General features: G+C 47.3%; 1 protein-coding gene across 2 annotated transcripts in view; it reads left to right on the forward strand.

The window, feature by feature from the left end:
• rps6kc1 (ribosomal protein S6 kinase polypeptide 1) overlaps positions 1-3,625 on the forward strand; it is a 28,980-nt gene extending 25,355 nt beyond the window's left edge. Inside the window, exon 15 of one of the 2 annotated variants that reach the window (XM_079996778.1) lies at positions 1,729-3,625. In XM_079996778.1, the coding sequence (XP_079852904.1) occupies positions 1,729-1,830 (102 nt within the window). In that variant the 3' untranslated portion in view covers positions 1,831-3,625. The remainder of the gene's footprint in view (positions 1-1,728) is intronic. The other variant, XM_079996779.1, reaches the window with a different exon arrangement.
• Positions 3,626-18,738: the final 15,113 nt, after the last annotated feature.

Consider the following 18,738-nt stretch of genomic DNA (forward strand, 5'->3'; position numbering starts at 1 on the left):
GAAGCAGCCACTTTCACTTTAACCTTTGTAGCTCCGACAAAGTATTGATAACACGCTTAGTATTTTACTTTTTTTTTTATTTTTTTTTAATCTGATGAGCATGTGTGCTGATCCTCGAAAATTAACAAAATGTTTTTTATTTCTATTAAAAAAAAAAAAAAAAAAAAAAAAAAAAAACAAACATCGATGGGGCAGTGGGCAAATAAGGTAATCGGTAACTGCGGCAACCCTATAAATTAATAAAAATAAATTAAAAGGAAAGTAATTTTCTGGTTCTAAGTGTTCACATAGAAATTTGGTAAATATATATATTTTTTTGTCTCCCCTTCTGTTCTTCCTTTCACATTGCTTAGTTAAACCAGCCCATTTTTCCTTGACATTTTGTACTAGTTTTTCAAAAACGCGGATGTATCCTATGCCTTCTGCTTTAGTGAGACAGTGTCCAGATTTCCCCAGATTGCTCCATAACTGGGAAGCATCGCAGCTACTGAATCAGACCCCATATGTCTTTGATCTAGTATGTGACAAGGTAGCCTAGGCTAGAATAATGCCTTCTTTAATCCCAATTTGTTAAATCTTTTAGATTTGTGTATTTTGCAGACAGATTACTAACATCCATACATCCAGGATGCATGCACACACACACACACACACACACACACACACACACACACAGTATTACACATGGTGGCTACATCCCTTAGCAACAGCACTTGCGCTATGCTAATATTCGGTAGCTAATTGCTAATCCTCAACTGATAATCTTTAGATGTGTATTAATAAGACTAGCCTGCACTTATCTTTGATTTAATGCCGCGTAAATCTGTGATGAATCCAATATGCCTGCCCTGTGAAGGATTGCACCCTACATAGTATCCCCTAACTTAAACCGGACCTTTTTATAGCAGAATCAGACAGATATTTGGATTGGCTTTGGATTGCCTTGTCTGGGCTCAAGTGCCTTAGCTCATTACTTGTTTGTCCCAAATGACAGAATCCATTACACACAGCTTAATCTGGGTGCCTGGTAATGCTATATCGCCGCTGGCATACAGTGGCTATAAAGCAAATGCAAAAACCCAGGGACCTTTTTCTGTGACCCCACACAGATTAGCTTCACCACAAGTAAGATTTGGTCAACATTAGAGGCACTCCGCTCTAAGCCCAATTTCCTTGTTTTATCCTTGGGTTTATACTTACCGAGGACTTTGTCCTCACCAACCGAATGAGTCCTATGATGAGTCCCAAAATCAGATTCCTTTGCCAATTTTCTTTTTGCTAAAAAGTATCATCGATGTGATTTACTGAGGAACATTTAGTTCCACTTCATGAGGGCGATGGGAACTTACCAAAAAGTGTACATGTGTAGCAAACAAAGACTCATATCTGATCATATTCAGTATTAAATTAAATATATTTTAATGGTGAAAAAAAAAAAAAAAAGTTAAATAGTTTAACTTATATAATAAATTCTATAAAATGCATTTGCATCTCCCTCCATGCTCTACGATATAACGGAAGTAGCCAACGCAATAATGGAGGAAAAACTTCATTCACTCTCATTTTGGGCCCTAAAAAAAGGGTCATGGGCCAAAAAAGTTTGGGAACCCCTGGAATAAGATTTTTTTGGCATAGTGCTTGCTACAACACCTTGTTATATACATCTCTTGTTAAGTGCAGCGGTGGCCGGTGCCTTGGGCCTAGTGTAAAAGTTGTGTTTGTGTCCAGCTCCTCCAGTACTACCCAGTGGAGAGGCTGGGTTCAGGGGTGGCCGGCGTGGACGACATCAAATCTCATCCTTTCTTCTCCGGAGTCCAGTGGCCGAGCTAGAGTGTGTGTGTGTGTGTGTGTGTGTGTGTGTGTGTGTGTGTGTGTGTGTGTGTGTGTGTGTGTGTGTGTGTGTGTGTGTGTGTGTGTGTGTGTGTGTGTGTGTGTGTGTGCGTGTGAGAACAGTGGAGATCCAAGTTGGGAACTACCAGTGACAAATGAGTTGATGTTTTGGGCTGGAAATGCACACGCCATGTTTCCCTCAGCGTCCATGGTGAAGTGGCCTTCGCCTGCACTCCTCCGCCACGGCGTCCCGACGTGAATGCACTGTCACGTCTGCCAAAGCAGCAGTATTAACCTACGATGCACTCGCTCCTTTTTATCACTACCACGTTTTGCCACTTTTATTTGTTGGTTGTAGGGAAGACTCGAAAACACTTGCGGTGCAATCATTTTGAAGTCCTCGTGTTGAACGGTGATCCACTCCAGTGATGTTGCTCCTTTACTAGTTCTATAGTAGCTGTAGCCCAAAAACACATGACTAGGGTTTTTTTTTTTTTACAATCCACCAATAAGCCCCGGGAGAATTGTTCTCCACATCCTCATTTGTCGTCGTAGAGATTCATTCTGCAAAACCTCGGAACGGACCCTGAACGGTCAGAACCGGCGTTTTCAGGAGGTTAGGAATACAGAAGGATAGTGCAGTGTACTCCATCTGTAAACACTTAAAACTTGCATCATTCATCTCTACAAACACTATCCAGCGCTTGGATTTGCAGTGAACTCTGCCAACAGCAACCACCGAGAATCAGCAAAACCGAGCAACGTGGAAGGCGGTTTGAAGTCTGGTCTGGAAAGTCCGAAAAAAAAACAAAAAAAAAAACGTGACGCCATCCGCTTTTCCAGCCAACTTGACTTTGTCGTATCGAAGGACGGGGATGAAGGGCCGGACACCGCACAACTTTAAAGTTGTGGGTTCTGGAAAACGTCATTTGATGCCTGCTGGGAATTTCAGGGCCAGTTTCGCAGGCATTGACAAAACATCCTCGGCCAGTAAAATGGTTTGGGCTTCATCTCGGTATGACTGTTTTGAAATGTGTTTTTTGGAAATTTTTTAATTCTCGAAATAGTAGACTGTTTATTTATATGAGGAAGCCCCCTCCCCTTTAAGCACAGTGCTTCACTTTGCATCCGAGAAATGTGTAAAATGTATGTTATAATATGAAAAATAATAAGCTCTCAAAGAACAAATGAGTGATGTCTTGTTAACTAAACCGTTTGGAGCTTTTTTGCGGTGAGTCAAACCAGTGCCAGCAACTAATGCTTTGATCGTGTCCACTTTGCACATTTTACAGTTAATCACTTACCGCCTTGCAAATCAAATATTGTTGTTCTTTTTTCGTTTGTTTGGTTTTAATCAAGCACACTAATGAATTAATATGACGGACTCGATCGTGGACTTCAGCAGCCGGGTCATTTGTGCAGTTAATGCCTGTTTTGTTTTTTTTCCCCCCAAATGTAAACAGGCTTAAGAGGTGTTTTTATGAAAGACTGAATTATTTGCAATATTGGAGAAATGTACAAGGTTAACGCCGTAATCTTTTATCTGTCGCCGTGTCAATATGTTTCTACAAACACTTCTCTATTCTCTTCACCGTGCTTTTCAGAGGCTGCACTCCAACCTTTTTACTCACGTGTATAGATCCACTGGCACAGACTACAGTCAGATCTGAACAACAATCCTTTATATTGTACTTTCAACCGAATGCTTCTTCTACCTTCTGTGCTGTACGTCTAAAAAACTGCTCCGTTGGTGCAATAAAACCAACTCAATAAATATTTAACTGGCTGATCACAAGCAGTGTCGCTCATTGTGTACATATATCTATTATTTATATATGTGTGTGTGTCTGTGTGTGTGTGTGTGTGTGTGTGTGTGTGTGTGTGTGTGTGTGTTTTCTAATGGTCTGCGGCTACAGTTCATCTCTATGATCCCGAGGTCTGATGACACTCCTAAAAAGCTGCTGTCAATCCTGCTAAGTGTCACCCCGGCCATGATATGAGCCAACGCACACACACACAGCGTGGGCCTCTCACAGAGCAAAGCAGAATGTATCATGACCATTTTCTTAACGTTGCCAAACAACTTCGAACTTGTATTGAAAACAGTCAATGGGTGCGTTGCCAGTTTTACAGAAAAGGAAAATACTGAAATATTAAGTTAGTAGATGATCGTACGCTCATATGTAAGAGAAACCTTAGATTTGCTTCAAGAGTAATATTTTTCTCCTGTCCTTTGTTTAAACTTGCAGTCCTTTAATGATTTACGATTAAATGATATGATCATAATTCAGGCAGACAAGGCTGCCATCCATGAATTCCAACAAATCAGTAGCTGAAAACACAACTTCCACAGCACTGTTGCTCTTCGTTGGATTAAGAATTCATTTTTAACGGTGATCAAGTTTTGCTCCACTGCATGTATTTTTTTCCTTTTTTTTTATTATTATTATTTTTTTATTAAACCCCTTAGCATTTTTTCTTCATTGTGTTCATGCAAGGCCATCCTGTTGCAACGGCATTTCCATTGCGTCATATTTACTTTGTTTGAGACAAAGGAAGCGTAAAATGATTGTTGAATGTTTGTTTTCTGCCGAAATACGACGCCTTGCCCTTGGAACAGCGCAAAGGCTCCAAACTGACTCGCCGAGGAGCAACGGCTCCTCACCCAGGTGCGAGGTGCAAATGAGCAGAGCCAAAGGCAAGACCTCGCCTGAGCAGGGGCAAGTTTACGAGGACGTGCCAAGGACTCCCACGATGCAATGCGGGTCTCCTCCCCAGCCTTGAAATTACCCCACCCACCCCCAAGACCCACAGGGCACAGCCGACCCCCACCCCCCCCATGCCACAACAACTTCCTGGATCGCTCTCTCTCCTTCTTGCTTTCCATTCTTCCTCTTTTGTTTCCCCCCCCCCCCCCTCAAATGTGCCTCCAATTACCTTCATGTGGTTTTCGACACACATACACGCGCACACACTCAGCGTCCAGTGTAGCGGCAGCAGCCAAATGGCCTGCCCTCTGCTTCATATTGCTGGTGGTCAGGTTTTGTTTTTGTCTTTGACGCTTTGACTTCCCCCCCCCCCCCCCAAAGCCTAGGGGGGCTCCCAGGGAGGGACACACACGCGCACGGGCGCCGAGCTGAAGAGTTCCGCTGCGAGACCCCCGGCATCTTCTCCAGCTTCTGTCAGAGCCATGATGTCATTGTGAAGAGACACAATGCCTCTTCACCACCACCCCCAGCCTCGCTTCTCCCTCTCCCCCAACCTCCGATGTAAACACAGAGGAAAATAAGCTGTTCCCTACCGCCAAGCATCTCCATGATCAGCGGCCCTGTAATGGGGGGCGCGCGGGAGGGCTGTATCATACAGGTGTACAGCGCTCATGGAGGTTAAAAGACAAGACAAAAGATGGGTGAATTAGATGCATTTTTATTTGTAACGCTGTGATAATAATTCATATAATTACCATAATCTTTGAAGGATAAACCGTTCTGGGGGAACTACTCAAGCAAGTTTAATGACCCACAAGTTTCCTCACCTGAGGCATTTGGCCAAGACAAGAGTTTTTTAGTTTGAAGATATACATTTCTCCTTGGAGTCAAGGAACATCTTCCAGCACCTGTCTTCTTTTACCTCACCCTTGATGCTGCAGTCTTCAAATACTGACTTGAACTAATTAGTGCATTACTATCTGGTCAGAGAAGGTTGATGTCCCCTGTGCCCGGGGCTTGTCTCAGGCCCTGATCTGCAGAAATGAGAACAAGAAGAACTCTGTCACGAACCTCAAGGTCCACTTGACGAAAAAAAAGCAAGACGGGCGCAGGCCAGCGAATTTCACTTTGCATGAAAAGGAGCAAGAATGGATTATTGTCCCGTCCACCTCACAACGGGGTCCTCGGCCAGAATGTGGCAGTGGCCTCAGTAACACCCATTAGCGTTTGCAGCTTGGCACCTCAGCACTCTGCCCTTACTCCCTCACAATACCAAGGCAGGGTCACACCGAAGTCACTGGAAATATTAGAAATTAGAAATCGTGTTCAATCGGTAGAAATTTACTGTTTGGCAACCAGTGAGGGCCAAACAGCCAAACATAATCAGCATTTGCTTACAGTGGTCATCCGTAAGATAATTGTGTTACAAAAATCTCATATTTGGATATTTATCCCAGATTCATTCAGTGGACATGAGAAACAGCCATTCCATGTGTTGCGTCACGTACATGCTCCTATTTCTTCTGTTTTTATTGGTGGGGGCGAGGTCCACATCTCTCAAAGTTGGAGTTTTGAATGGAATTCTGGGAGTGTCATCCACCCAACACAGACAAGGCTATTTCCACATTGAGATGAGGACTTTAATGATCGCGTTGAAGGACAATATATTATTCCAATGACTTCATACCAGTGGGGACTTTTGTAGACAGAGAGAGAGAGAGAGAGACTTGTGCTGTTTACATGCCTGCTAACCTTGGGAGGTAAGTCATCTCACTTCAGGTCAAATTACCCAAGGTGACTTGGAGCACGAAACATCCTGCAGGTGCTTCGACTCCAAGTGGTGATTATCCCCCGTCCCCCCGTCGGTCGCTCTCAGCGTTGTTCTACCTCACCTTCCCCGCCACATCACATTTAGGGCGTCTTTTTTTTCCCCCTCTCCATTCGAGTCATGATATGAAAATAAGGGCTCGGATGGTGAAAAAGGAGTCCCAAGCGGTGGCCAAAAGACGTGTCATTGGTAATCCCCCTCGCTCCCCAACCCCCCCAGAGCCGGGGTGTCTCCTTTCATCGGGCTGTGGGCCCCCGTGATGCGGGTGGAAGGCCGCGGCACGCCGGCGCCCGGGCGACGCCGTCAGCGGCGTTAGCCAACGTAGCATTAGCTCGCCGGTCATCTGGGTGGGGCCTGTGCTGTCTCAACGGCTTCCTTACGCTCGGCTACACACACCTTCTGTGGCTCCACACCGCTCGTTAGCCACCAACTCCACCGCCCACCCCCGGACCACCCCACCTCCCCTCCCCTCTCTCTCTCTTGCTCTCGCTCCCACTCTTTCTTTCTCTCCCTCTCCATTTATTCTTTCTCCAGGCCAAAGTCTTCCAACCTCCTGTTTTGAACGCGCACGCACACACACACACACACACACACACACACACACACACACACACACACACACACACACACACACACAAAGAACAGGACATTACAACACTGTTACTGTGCATGTTTCAGAGGCACTGGCCACTGAAGGGGGGAAATTCCCAGTATCAAGTGAAGACAGAAACTGTCCTGACATCCATCTTTCAAGTGTCTGTACTTATCAAAGTATATTCACTTTTGGAGACTTTCAACTCATACGCCACCACATTTCAAAGCAGATATCTCTACTCTTTTTGCTCCACTACATTTGGAACACTCGCGTTACTTTAGTTTGAAAAGATCATTTACTTGATCTACTAATTTATCAAATACTGCAGGTTCGTATCCTAGAGTAGAGTTAGTTTCATTGGTTTTTGAACTTTTAATGACGTAAAAGCTGTGAGTTCTTCTTCCTCCACCGGGAGAAAGACAAGGGAACGACAGAAGGCGTGAATGGAGACACCGAGAGCAGAGAAAGACAGGGGTGGGGTGCGTAGAGAGTAAAGAGTGCCATCAGATCACTTCTTGTCTCTTTGTGTCTGGGGTTGGGGGGTGGGTGGAGGGATCACCAGGGGTTGCCGCGGGCTACCTGGAGGGGAATTAGGAAGAGGTTGTGGAGACGCTCTGGGAGCTGGGGAAGCCAGCCGCTAATCTGCCTGTTCCTCCGAGGGGAGAAGTCTCACTGGCGGACCAGACAGTTTCTCATGCAGACGCACGCACACACACACGCGCGCACACACACACACACGCACGCACGCACGCACGCACGCACGCACGCACGCACACACACACACACATACACAGTCTAAGTAACACTCACCGCTAGACAACCAACATCTCACTCACCCTCAGGGAAGAGAGTGAGGGAGGGCGGGAGTGGGTCTAAAGGGACAGGTTAGTCGGAAAGGGGCGTTGAGGCTGGCAGAGTGGGAGGTCGGCGGCATCCCATGAATCCCTGAGGAGACGGGGGGGGTGTATCATGAATTTACCAGGGGAGACAAGGAAGTGGTGTAGGGGTGAGGACCAAAAGAGAAGGATGTGAAGGGTCTCCATCCAGGGGTTCGAGGAACCACCTCAGTGGCCGTGGCCAACGCCGGCGACGGCTCTGGGAAGGGGAGTCGAGGGGACCGGGGGACACTGGCACTCATCTGCATGGGCATGTGTGTGTGTTTGTGTGTTTGTTTGTGTGTGTGTGTGTGTGACGGAGGGGCTGAGCAGCATCTGAGGGTGAAGGGGTGAGGTTGGGGGGGCTGGGGGGGGAGCCCGGTGCTGTCTTGTGGGAGCGGGGAGGATCCTTGGAGTCCTGGCACCTTATGGCATGGCCTGCAGTCAAACAGATGCTGCCAGCCTTGCCAGCCTTGAGGAGGGTACAGATGAGACCGTTTAGAGGGGAGGAGGACGTGCCTTGTCTTAACGAAGAGTGTGTTCCTACGTGTGTGTGTGTGTGTGTGTGTGTGTGTGTGTGTGTGTGTGTGTGTGTGTGTGTGTGTGTGTGTGCGTGTGTGTGTGCACCTGTGTGTGTGTGTGAGCCCTTCAATGGGAAAAGATCATACATTGTACGCTTAAGTTATGCTAATGACGGCTTGTTATCCTGGGTACATTCAGATGATATTGCGCTGCCCTTTGTCCTGCAGCTGTCTGTTCTGCTGTTCGGACCGCACAGGGACGAAAACAGTCCCCACAAGGTCTGTAGAGCAGCAAGAAGAGTTTTGTTTTAATGATGACAAATATTTACATGCGACGTGATGGTCAAACTGTGCTTCGTGCAGATTTTTTTTCCCCTTCTCGTTTCACTCGGTGCCGGAGTAAATGAATAGTGGTGGTCGCCAGGTAGTATTTAGGGAAGCTGATCTGTAGAGTTTCTTAACCAAACCTCTTAAAAAAAAAAAAAAAAAAAAAGGGAACAATCGCTGCAGCGGCTGCAAGAATGAAGTGAAACGAAGGCAACTCTGCCTCTCTCACTTTCCTCCCACCACCCCCTTTCCTTTTTCAAGTGTAAGTGATAATATCCTCCCTTTTTCTACCTCTCACAAGCTTGAGTGATTCGCTAAGGTGGTTTGTGTGCGCTTCTGTGTGAGTGTGTGTGTGTGTGTGTGTGTGTGTGTTTGTGTGCGTGCCTGTGTGTGCGTGCCTGTGTGTGCGTGCATGCATGTGTGGGTGTGTGTGTGTGTGTGTGTGTGTGTGTGTGTGTGTGCGTGTGTGTGTGTGTGCACGCGTGCGCCTGGACGTCTCACATTAGCCTCTTTTTTCCATTAAAGCAATTTCACCACCCATTGTATTCCTGAAGAGGACCTGGGAAGTCACTAATGGTCCCTTGCATCCACACGTGCATGCTCTCACACACACACACACACACACACACACACACACACACACACACACACACACACACACACACACACACACACCAGAACATCTCTGTGTGTGCTCTCATCACCTGTCGCCTGATTGCTGTAAAACACACACATTAGCATAGAATGAGACACATTATCACTCCTGATTATGGGATGCTAAGAGGTTTCACAGAAAAAAAAAATACCTCGCACCTTCCCTCCACAATGCCGGCTGCCAGTGAGATAAATGCATGTTGCCCAACATCTCTGATGCTGGCGAAACGGCCTGAAGACTCTGTTGATGGATTTAATGGCCTCTTGTTATCCATGTACATCACCACTCAGATTTGTCACGACAAAACTAATATTTTAATTTGGATGCCGCTGTGATCCAGGCAGATTTCACAAAAAAAAAGAAAAAGACAAGGGTCTGCTTTGTGGTGTTTGTGTGGCCTGTTGGGAAAGTATAGAAAACAGGCTCCTGGGCCATTCATAATCGCTCAGTTGAGTAGATTGTTACCTGCTTCTATCTGGATGGAATCTGAGCAGTGAGGTACTTCCTGTACCGTGCACTTCTATACTTCCATGTAAACGAGTCGTCCGTATTTAACAAATCTTTGACATGATTTGGTTCGTGGATCTTTGACTCACAAACTGGAAAATAAAGAGTCCTCAGCAAGTCCAATGCAAAAAGGTCATTTGGGATGATTCATGTTGAATGTGGCTGACAGTTTCCACCAAATTCCACCAAAATCAACAATTGTGACAGAATTGTCTGATTTCTGTGAGCACTCCGAACCGCAGCGACTCTTCTTGACTCTCGTTCGACGTCCACAGGATGTCCTCCCTCGCTCACCAAAAACCAACCCAGTCGCCCGGAACCGGGTCTCAAAAAAAGAGCCGAAGCTTTCATCGCCGGCGCACTCACGCCCACGCCCGCACCCACACTCACGCACGCTCTCCAGAGGTGACGGTGCAGGGCGAGCAGGTGGCCTCCTCTTCCCCCGTCTTGATGAGGAGAGGAAGTGTCGGTCATGTACGGCGGAGGCGGCGGACACATGTCGGGGTCGGGGGTCACTTCTTTCCCGTTCTCTGGCCTGTTTTCTTAGGTTCCCGTGTCGCAGACGAGGTCGCGCCACATCCGACATCCTCTGCTTATTAAAATAGGCGGCGACGGGAGGAACAGGACAATAATGGGAAGACACCGCTGTCCGAGGTGTTTGTCTTTTTCAGTTTCATTTTTCATTTCAGCTCCTTTTCCGTTGAGTTTTTAAGTGATTTCGGAAGCCCCAGAAGGCGGGGGAGGCCCAAGAAGAACCTTTGGTGGGAACATCCTCTCCGTTTGGGACGTAGAAAAGCTGCATTGGATGCAACATGAAACCCTACATTTGAGGCTGGACAAAAGTTAGTCCGGTTTGGGTATTTATTTTCACGGTGATCGCGTGAGGTTTTTTGAAAGCAATGAGAACTGCTCAAGAAACAGAGAAACAAGCACATGAAGAAAAAGCAAGTTCTGGAGACAGGGGAAAAAGAACAGGCAGCGAGTGCAGGATTTCCTCTGAGCTAAATGGACGGTTTGCCCACCTGTCACCCAGCACGTGCGCACACAGAGGGCTGGGATAATGACATAATTGTCCTGCAGCACAAAGCCATGCAAATAGGGACGGTGGCATGTGTTGCCATCCGTAGGTCTCTGCCATCTATTTACATTATTCTAATGCACTTCTACTGATGACCCGCTCGCACACAAATTAACTCTGAGAGAGAGCGAGGGAGAGAGAGAGAGAGAGCGAGCGCCGGAAAGATCGACCCAGAGAGACGGACGGGAGGAGAGAGGATGGGAAAGATATGAAGAGAGAGAGAGAGAGGGAGAGAGAGGGGGTGGACGGTCTTGAAAGCCTTTCATCACTTTTCTGGTGTAAGATCTTTTAATCCGTGGAGAGACAAAGACTGTACAGCGTACAAGTAGCGATGGCTCTTCCTTTTGCCTCCGACCATCAGTTAATATGCATTTTAAAAGCATGTTAAATAACTTCATATTTTTTTATAAGATGATGTGTTCCTCCTGTTTCTTTCACACTAGTTTCATTCCTCTGTGTCTCTGTGGTTCTACTAATTCCTCGTTATTTTTGGGTGGGGGTGTGTGTCCGTGCGTCTCCGTGTGTGTGATCTTGGGAGAATGGGTTGTTGATTCTGGTCGGCTCCTTGGCTCCTCGTCCCGCGGTCTTGGCCCAGGTCTGATCCCTGTGATTAGACCGGGGGCTTTTGTGATGGCTGATGGGACACGTTTAAGCCAAGTGGCACACACTGAGCGCACTCCGTGGCGGGCAGATGGAGGCAGAGTGAAAGAGCTGTGATTTCTCATTGTGTCCCACCATCTTTTTGGGGGGGTGGGGGGGCATCTGATACCCGCCCCCCACCCCCCCAGAGCACATCCTCTATCCAAATGCCCCCGTTCTCCAATCAGTGACCGCCGCTTCCCGGGTCCAGGGACACGCCTTCCCAAGATCTCATCTCGGTGTCGGGCACCCAACGGGGGGTAAGCGGCTTAGAGACGCATATCGCGGGGTGCAAGATATCTTCGCTCACTCTCATCCAAATCTCTGTCAGAACTTTGCCGTCCATGTTGTGTTTTTTTTTTTTTATATTTTATTATCAGCGAGTTGCAATCGTCCTCATTACTTACTATTTCTGTTTCCTTGGAAATGGTATTATACCAGAGTTGGAATTAGTATGTGTGTGAAGAAGACACCAAACCAGTGTCGTGGAAATTCGACTGCGTGGTCGGTGAGATAACCCTCGTTTTTGGGAGCAAACGGAGACCCTTGTATTATGTAATTTATTTTGTCAAATAGAAGCGTAATACAGTGATTCACTTTGTAACAGCAATACATGTGCAATACAGTTTTTATACAAGCAAAGAGTTGGGCGTGCTCTTGTGACTACGCCCCTAGTTTCATGATTTGTTCTTCATACGATGATACATAATATGTGTTCATATAAAAAATGAACAATTATAGTTCGGGCGCGTTCACAGTTCACAATCTTTTCATGTGCGTGCCAGATAACTATATGTGTAGGATACTGTGTTAGGTGTTAGTCTTTGTTACAGAGGTACAAGGAAACGGTGTCTGGGACCGAATAACCCTCTCAAAACGTATGCACCTGGCTATACTTGAGCATGTAACAAGTAACTTGGTCACTTTCCATCACCCCAGACGGTATGTGTGGTCCAGTTGTGTCCAGTTGTTGACAATTCAAACCTCCGAGAGATATTTGGATTCTAAATGAAACCCAGTCTCAGCTTAAACCCTATTTCAAAAACGGAGGTAAGGGAAACGGCGAAGACCGCGGTCAACCCCTTGCCCCTTGAAGTCACTCCACACCCACAACCCCGGAGCTTATAGCGTCAATGGGATTTACACCAAGTGTGCGTAATGGCTAAGTGACCCCACACGCTCATCTGTACATATACAAGTGTGTTTGGGTGAATACCGATTACAGCAGATTACTTACACCCGTGCAAAAAAAAAAGAAAAAATAGGAATTAGGTCCCAACGAGAACTGCTTAAGGCCTAAAAACGTCATTAGGGCAAGGGGAACATTGCTCCCTGTGATCACGCAAACATCCAACCACTGCCGTTATACATTAAAACAGAGTAAATACCCCAGACCCCGCCTTCCTCCAACCAACCCCACCCTAAAAACGAGCCCAAACTGAGCTGTCGAAGTGCTTAACCGCTCCTCTGATCTGGACATTAGCAGGGGGGCTTTGCTGTTAGATTTCGAGGGGCGAAAATCGTGTGAAAGGGTTTCAGGCCCGGGAGCTTGGCATCGCTGGATTCTAGGGAGCCAGGAAGGACGGGAAAGAGGAGAAAATCCTTTTCGCCCGACGCTCGGCCTGGAAACCCGTGTCGGCAGAAGGCGGAACCTTTTGTCTCCTGTTGGAAAATAGAGGGAAGGGAAGAGGGAGCGTGAGCGAGAGGCCGAGAGACGGGGGGAGAGAGAGAGAGTCAGGGGTAGCACGGTGTTTACAGGGCTCCGTGCGTCGGGGCTGAGAGGTGGACTCTGAAGGGCCACGGCGGGCCTGGCCGGCAGAAGCCAGATAGATGCCTGAGCAGGCTGGCCCGGGACCAGCCTTCCCGTTAAAGCTGCCACTATGGCTAATCTCTAATCTGGAGATTTACTCTATCTGCTCCCTTCTCCCGTCCCTCCCGCCCCCAGTCTCTCTCTCTCCCTCTCTACTTCACTGCATCTATAAATGGAGCAATCTGTGAGCATTTCAGAAATGCATCTAACCCCAAAATATGTTATTAAAGATTGTCTAATTCCCTATGCACCCCCCAACCCCATTACACACACATTCACACACACACAAATAAATAAATACACTTTCCAAACCGACCCCCAACTTACACGCACGTGCAGATGGTCGTATAATGCACAATCAGCCAAACGAGATGACTAATTCTAGGGTGTTGGACTCTTTCTCTCTTGGAGGCAATCTTTAGTGGACATGCTCGTAGAAGCCGCTAAATGTTTTAGGAGCCAAGCCTGAATTTTCTTTAACTGGACCAAGTCCCAGACAAAAGACGAGCGCGCGGGGGGGGGGGGGGGGGGGGGGGGGGGTATGCGCCGAAGGCTGCTCAAAAACGGTGGATCAGGAGAACCAGAAACGCACGGCTATCTAACCAGCCCACGTTGGCTGCCATGAATCTCTCAGGTGATTAGCTGGCGGACATGGCCTTTGGTAGAATCTTCAAAACTCTTATTTTTTTTTTCCCCTATCCCTGTCTCTGTAGTACATATTTGACCGCTAAAAAAACAAACAGACCCAATAACACCCCCCCAAAAAAAACTAAAAAAAACCTGGTAGCACTACAGTACCGACCAGTGTTTCCCACAGAAGCCCACATACAAGGCAGCCCTGAATCTTGCATGATGAAGACAAGATGTGTCATAATAATTAGGAGGGTGGACAAAGGGCCCGCTGTTTAGCATGCAAATGTATGCAGCCCCCAGTGTTTTCCGACGAGGCTAAATTCTGGTACTTTCATTTCTTCCTTTCATTTCCAGATCCGTTTAATTCATCTTGGTCGTCCGTCCGTCGCCGACCCGAAAACGTTCACTGACACTAATGTAGCGCAGGTCAAGAGAAGAAGAGTTCCACCTAATGCGCATCTTCTCCTCTTTGCAACCCCCCGAAGAACAATACACGCCGGCCCCCCATCCCCATTTCCCCGTACTTAGGCCCTTGCAGCAATTATGCCCAATCACGGGGCCTCAATACGAAGCGACCGGGCCTTGTTTGTGCTTCTGCGGTCATTAAGAGGGGGTCGAAGAAAGGAATTAATGACTTAATTGAGGAGGAGAGAAAAAGGGGGGAAATCACACAGACTCCGAGAGCGGAGGGGAGTGTATGAATGGGGCGCCTGGAACGCTCCTGGAGCAGGGGATTGTGGGATTGCTGAAGTGTGTCAAGATTTTGGTCGTCCTCCAGAGCAGATGGCGGCTCGTTGTTTCGCATACCATCTATTCTCCTCTTTGTCAACCCAGAACGGTTCCTTTTGTTCCTCCCCGTTGCTTTGATGCAAAAGTTCATAGGCAAAGAGAAAGAGTGAGAGAGAGAGAGAGAAAGGGAAAAAAAAACGAAAAAACGACACAACAAATCTGAAACATTGGTCCGGTTTACTCCAGATCAACAGTCTTACACACACACACACACACACACACACACGCGCGCACACACACACACACTCAACACGCGCGTTCTACACGCACGCCCTTGCTCTCTTGTAAAGTTTTCAACAAACCAGAAAGGATGCTGTGTCTCCAGTGCTGCTATGCTGTAGCCAGGCTTGGCACATCGCTATTCATTCCTCCCTAATGTGGCAGACCCCCCCCCCCCCCCCCCCCCCCCGACCCCCCCGGCTCCTGCTCCTGCTCCACAGACTCCTGATTACTGTGGATAAACAAGCAGGAGGAGATCCCTCTCCTCCCTCCCTCCATCCATCCGTCCATCCGTCCATCCATCCATCCCCACCAAGCCACACTTGAGAGATTACCTCCAGGAAATGAAATTCTCTCTCTCTCTTTCCCTCTCTCTCTGTTACTTCTCCCGTCCAAGATTCCCGCCCGGCAGAGTAACCGGGGAACTAAAACAGCTTGCTGACAACACAGTTCCGTCCGTGCCTTTGAGTTTCCCCCCTTTTCACGGTCTTTTTTTCAGATGCTGCACAAAGGTACGTGGAGCCTTGGGAGGTTTCGCCCCCAGATTAGACCCCCCCCACCAAGGTCCTCCAGGGACCAAGGGTGCACTTCCTTTAATGTCTTCATTATTTCTTTAATGTGTTGTCATCCCTGATGTGTCAGAGGAAAAACGGCCGCCCAGCTGGAAATGGTACGGCGCTGAATTTGTAATGGGTGGTGATGTTAACGACGTATTGGCTATTCAAATGTGATCCGTTTAGACAACAGCAGTGTTTACCCCCTATTTACTCCCCTGATTGTCCACTCCAAAAGAGAAGGGGAGCACATGAAAGGGAGGGAAGAAAGGAAAGACGATTGTATGTGACACCAGAGGAGACCGGGCCGACACAACAAAGAAACAAAGTGAGATTAGCATCACAGAGAATGCGGTGGTACTCCACACATTAATACACAACACGAACTATAGCCGCGTTACGTCCCTGGGGCCTGATACAATATAGATCTCGTCTGCCTCTTTCATTATTTCCCCCTTCATCCGCCCCCCTCGGCCCTCCTGTTTTTTTTCCACACTTTATCAACTCTTGCCGCTTCGTTCCGTCTGTGTTCTCTGCGCGTCTTTTCTCCTTTCCCTCTCTTTTTCCCACCCCTCGGCCCTTTCTCAGTAGACGTCTGAAGGGCCCTTCAGCCCCAGAGGAGATGGGGACCGGGTCTTCCCCGGGGCCAGGGGCTGCCGGCACGAAGGGGCCGGAGGAGAGACGAAGCCCCCGCTGTTTGAAGGACGGAGGCGCTGGATGAGATGGTCCTGTGTCTGAATGTTTGGAGATGCCCTGAAGAGGAGGGGCCCCCCATTGATATATTAAGGACCAGGTTGGCCGTACTTGAGAACTGTGGTGCTCTGTCCCGGGGGGTGATGCTTGAGAGCCAGGTCATGCATTAGCATTTGTTTTGTTTGGGGGCTCGGCTGTCCCGGGAAACCGAATCACTCATTCAGTCGTATCAATCACAACGCCTTGGTCCCGGTCAGATTCAGCACTATCCACTGAAGCGGCTCGGTTCTGAGGAGTAAAAATGACTTCTACCCTAGAAGTCCGAACGACTTCATATATGAACATTATTATATTAGTGAGATCATTTTGTTCAAAAAATTCCATGTTTTTTAAATTCCAATTTTTTAAGAAACAGCTCTATTTGTCCTTTTGATTGTGGGTGACGGGGTTCGCCACTCCCAGCAAGAACACACTGATCAGGCAAACTATCCCCCCAGCCTCAAGCAAAACAAAGCAAATTGATTGATCGGTGGAAGACCAACATTGGAGAAAAGAGAGTGCCGAAAGTGGTTTCAGTTTCAAATGGAACACAGGGACCTGTAGGGCAGTCCACTGAAGACAGACGATCTAATGGATTTTCATTAGAATTTGTTGGATGGACGACACGTTGTGAGAATTGAATAGAAAATATGTTTTAAAGGTGCAGTGCCTAGAATTTACGGAACGGACTTGGCAGAAATGCAATTTAATATTCCTAAGTATGTTTTAATTGGTGTTTAATCCTAGGAAAATAAGAAATTGTTCCGTTTTCTTTGCCTTAGAATGAGCCGTTTATATCTGCATCGGGAGCGGGTCCCCTTCCACGGAGGCTGCGATGTTGCACCACCATGTTTCCTCAGTAGCCCAGAAAGGACAAACCAAACATTGGCTTCAGGAAGGGCCTTTTGCGTTTTTCCTAGTTTCATGTTGGGAAGGGGTATTCAGCTGGATGCGATCTGCAACCGATGCCACTAAATTCTATGTACTGCACATTTAACATTATTTTATGTGTTTCCATTGAATATTCACTGACTGAACATCCACTCTTTCCTGTATTGCATAATTTCAAATGCATTTTGTGTTTACAATACCAATCTATGCACTTTTTAAACCGTTATTCACAGAACACTCCCATCCCCTAGAAGTCAACTGGGCGGCTTTGGAGGTTGTTTGGCTTCTGAAGCTTCGCCTCATTTCAAGGGGTGTATTGAACATATTTTCATGCCAACTGCCGTCCGCTGGCCGCTTTCATTTGCGAGTCAGGGGCGGTAGGACCGCCTGAAGCAAGCTCCTCAAGGTGATTTCGATCGGGAATGTCTTTGAGCCAGCCCGAGGCTACTTCTGTCTGCACAAAAGATCACCACGCTCCCAACATGCAAAAAAAAAGTTGAGTCCACCCTCCCTCTCTCCTTATTAAAGATAGCCCTCTATTGGGCGCAATTAAGTTTTTTTCCCCTCCAATTTCTGCCGTAAAACAAAAGCCAGGCAGTGGAAGACCCCTGACTTCACTATTACCCATAATCAGCCCCCAACTTTACACACCGTCGCACGGCGGCACGAAGGTCGACGCTGTGACGCCGACCTTTTCCTTTTATGAAAGATTCAAGCCTCTCGGGACAACAGAAAAATACCACCAGGGGCCTTGAAACAAAGTCGTTGAAACGCTGAAAGCCGTGGCCCCCTCCCTGTTTTCCTCTTCTTATAATGATATCAGTAATAGAGTCCTTTGTTTGATAATGAGAGGTGCTATTTCTGATAGGGAATAATAATAGGCGGCTATTAGAATTTCATCTGTTGGGATCGAGTGAATAACAAAGATCTGCGCCATTTTCGGTGTTGGCAGTAAAACACACACACATATGTCTGTAATTACCAGGGTGATGTTTAAGTGGCCGGGCGTGAGGGTCAGGAAACACTGAGAGGAATCCAAAGGTCCTTGAAGCTATTGTTACGGGGCAATAACAATGTTTCCCATTTGGAGTGTTAATCATATGCTTTCGGCCGGCTATAGAGTTGTGTCGATGCACCCCGTCGAGGTGAAGCTGTTTTGATGTAGATTGTCCAGCGGAATAATAATTAAGTTAATTGTATAGAACCTCTTTTTGCATTCGGTTTCAGAGAATGTTTGGTGTGCCGCGAAAAACTTGGTTTTTACAACGAGTGACTCAGTGTTTATGAGGGGTTCAGAGACCCCCTCAGACCGCTCATCGCAGGGATTAATTACGGTGTGGGGTTTTCTATCGAGGCCACTGAGGGAAGCTTTTCACCAATTTGAGGCGTTGGGAAAAAGTCGCCCTTAAAAAAACAAGTTTGCTACTGACATACAAAAAAAACCCACCTCAAACACCCACATCCCCAAAAAGAAAACTCTGCACCAAAGTCAGAACTTTAAACCGCCCGCTTTCACAGTGTTGCCAACAGCCGATGACTCCGGTGGT

The sequence above is a fragment of the Zeus faber genome (genome assembly GCF_960531495.2).
Source record: "Zeus faber genome assembly, chromosome: 2".
NCBI classification, from domain to species: domain Eukaryota; kingdom Metazoa; phylum Chordata; class Actinopteri; order Zeiformes; family Zeidae; genus Zeus; species Zeus faber.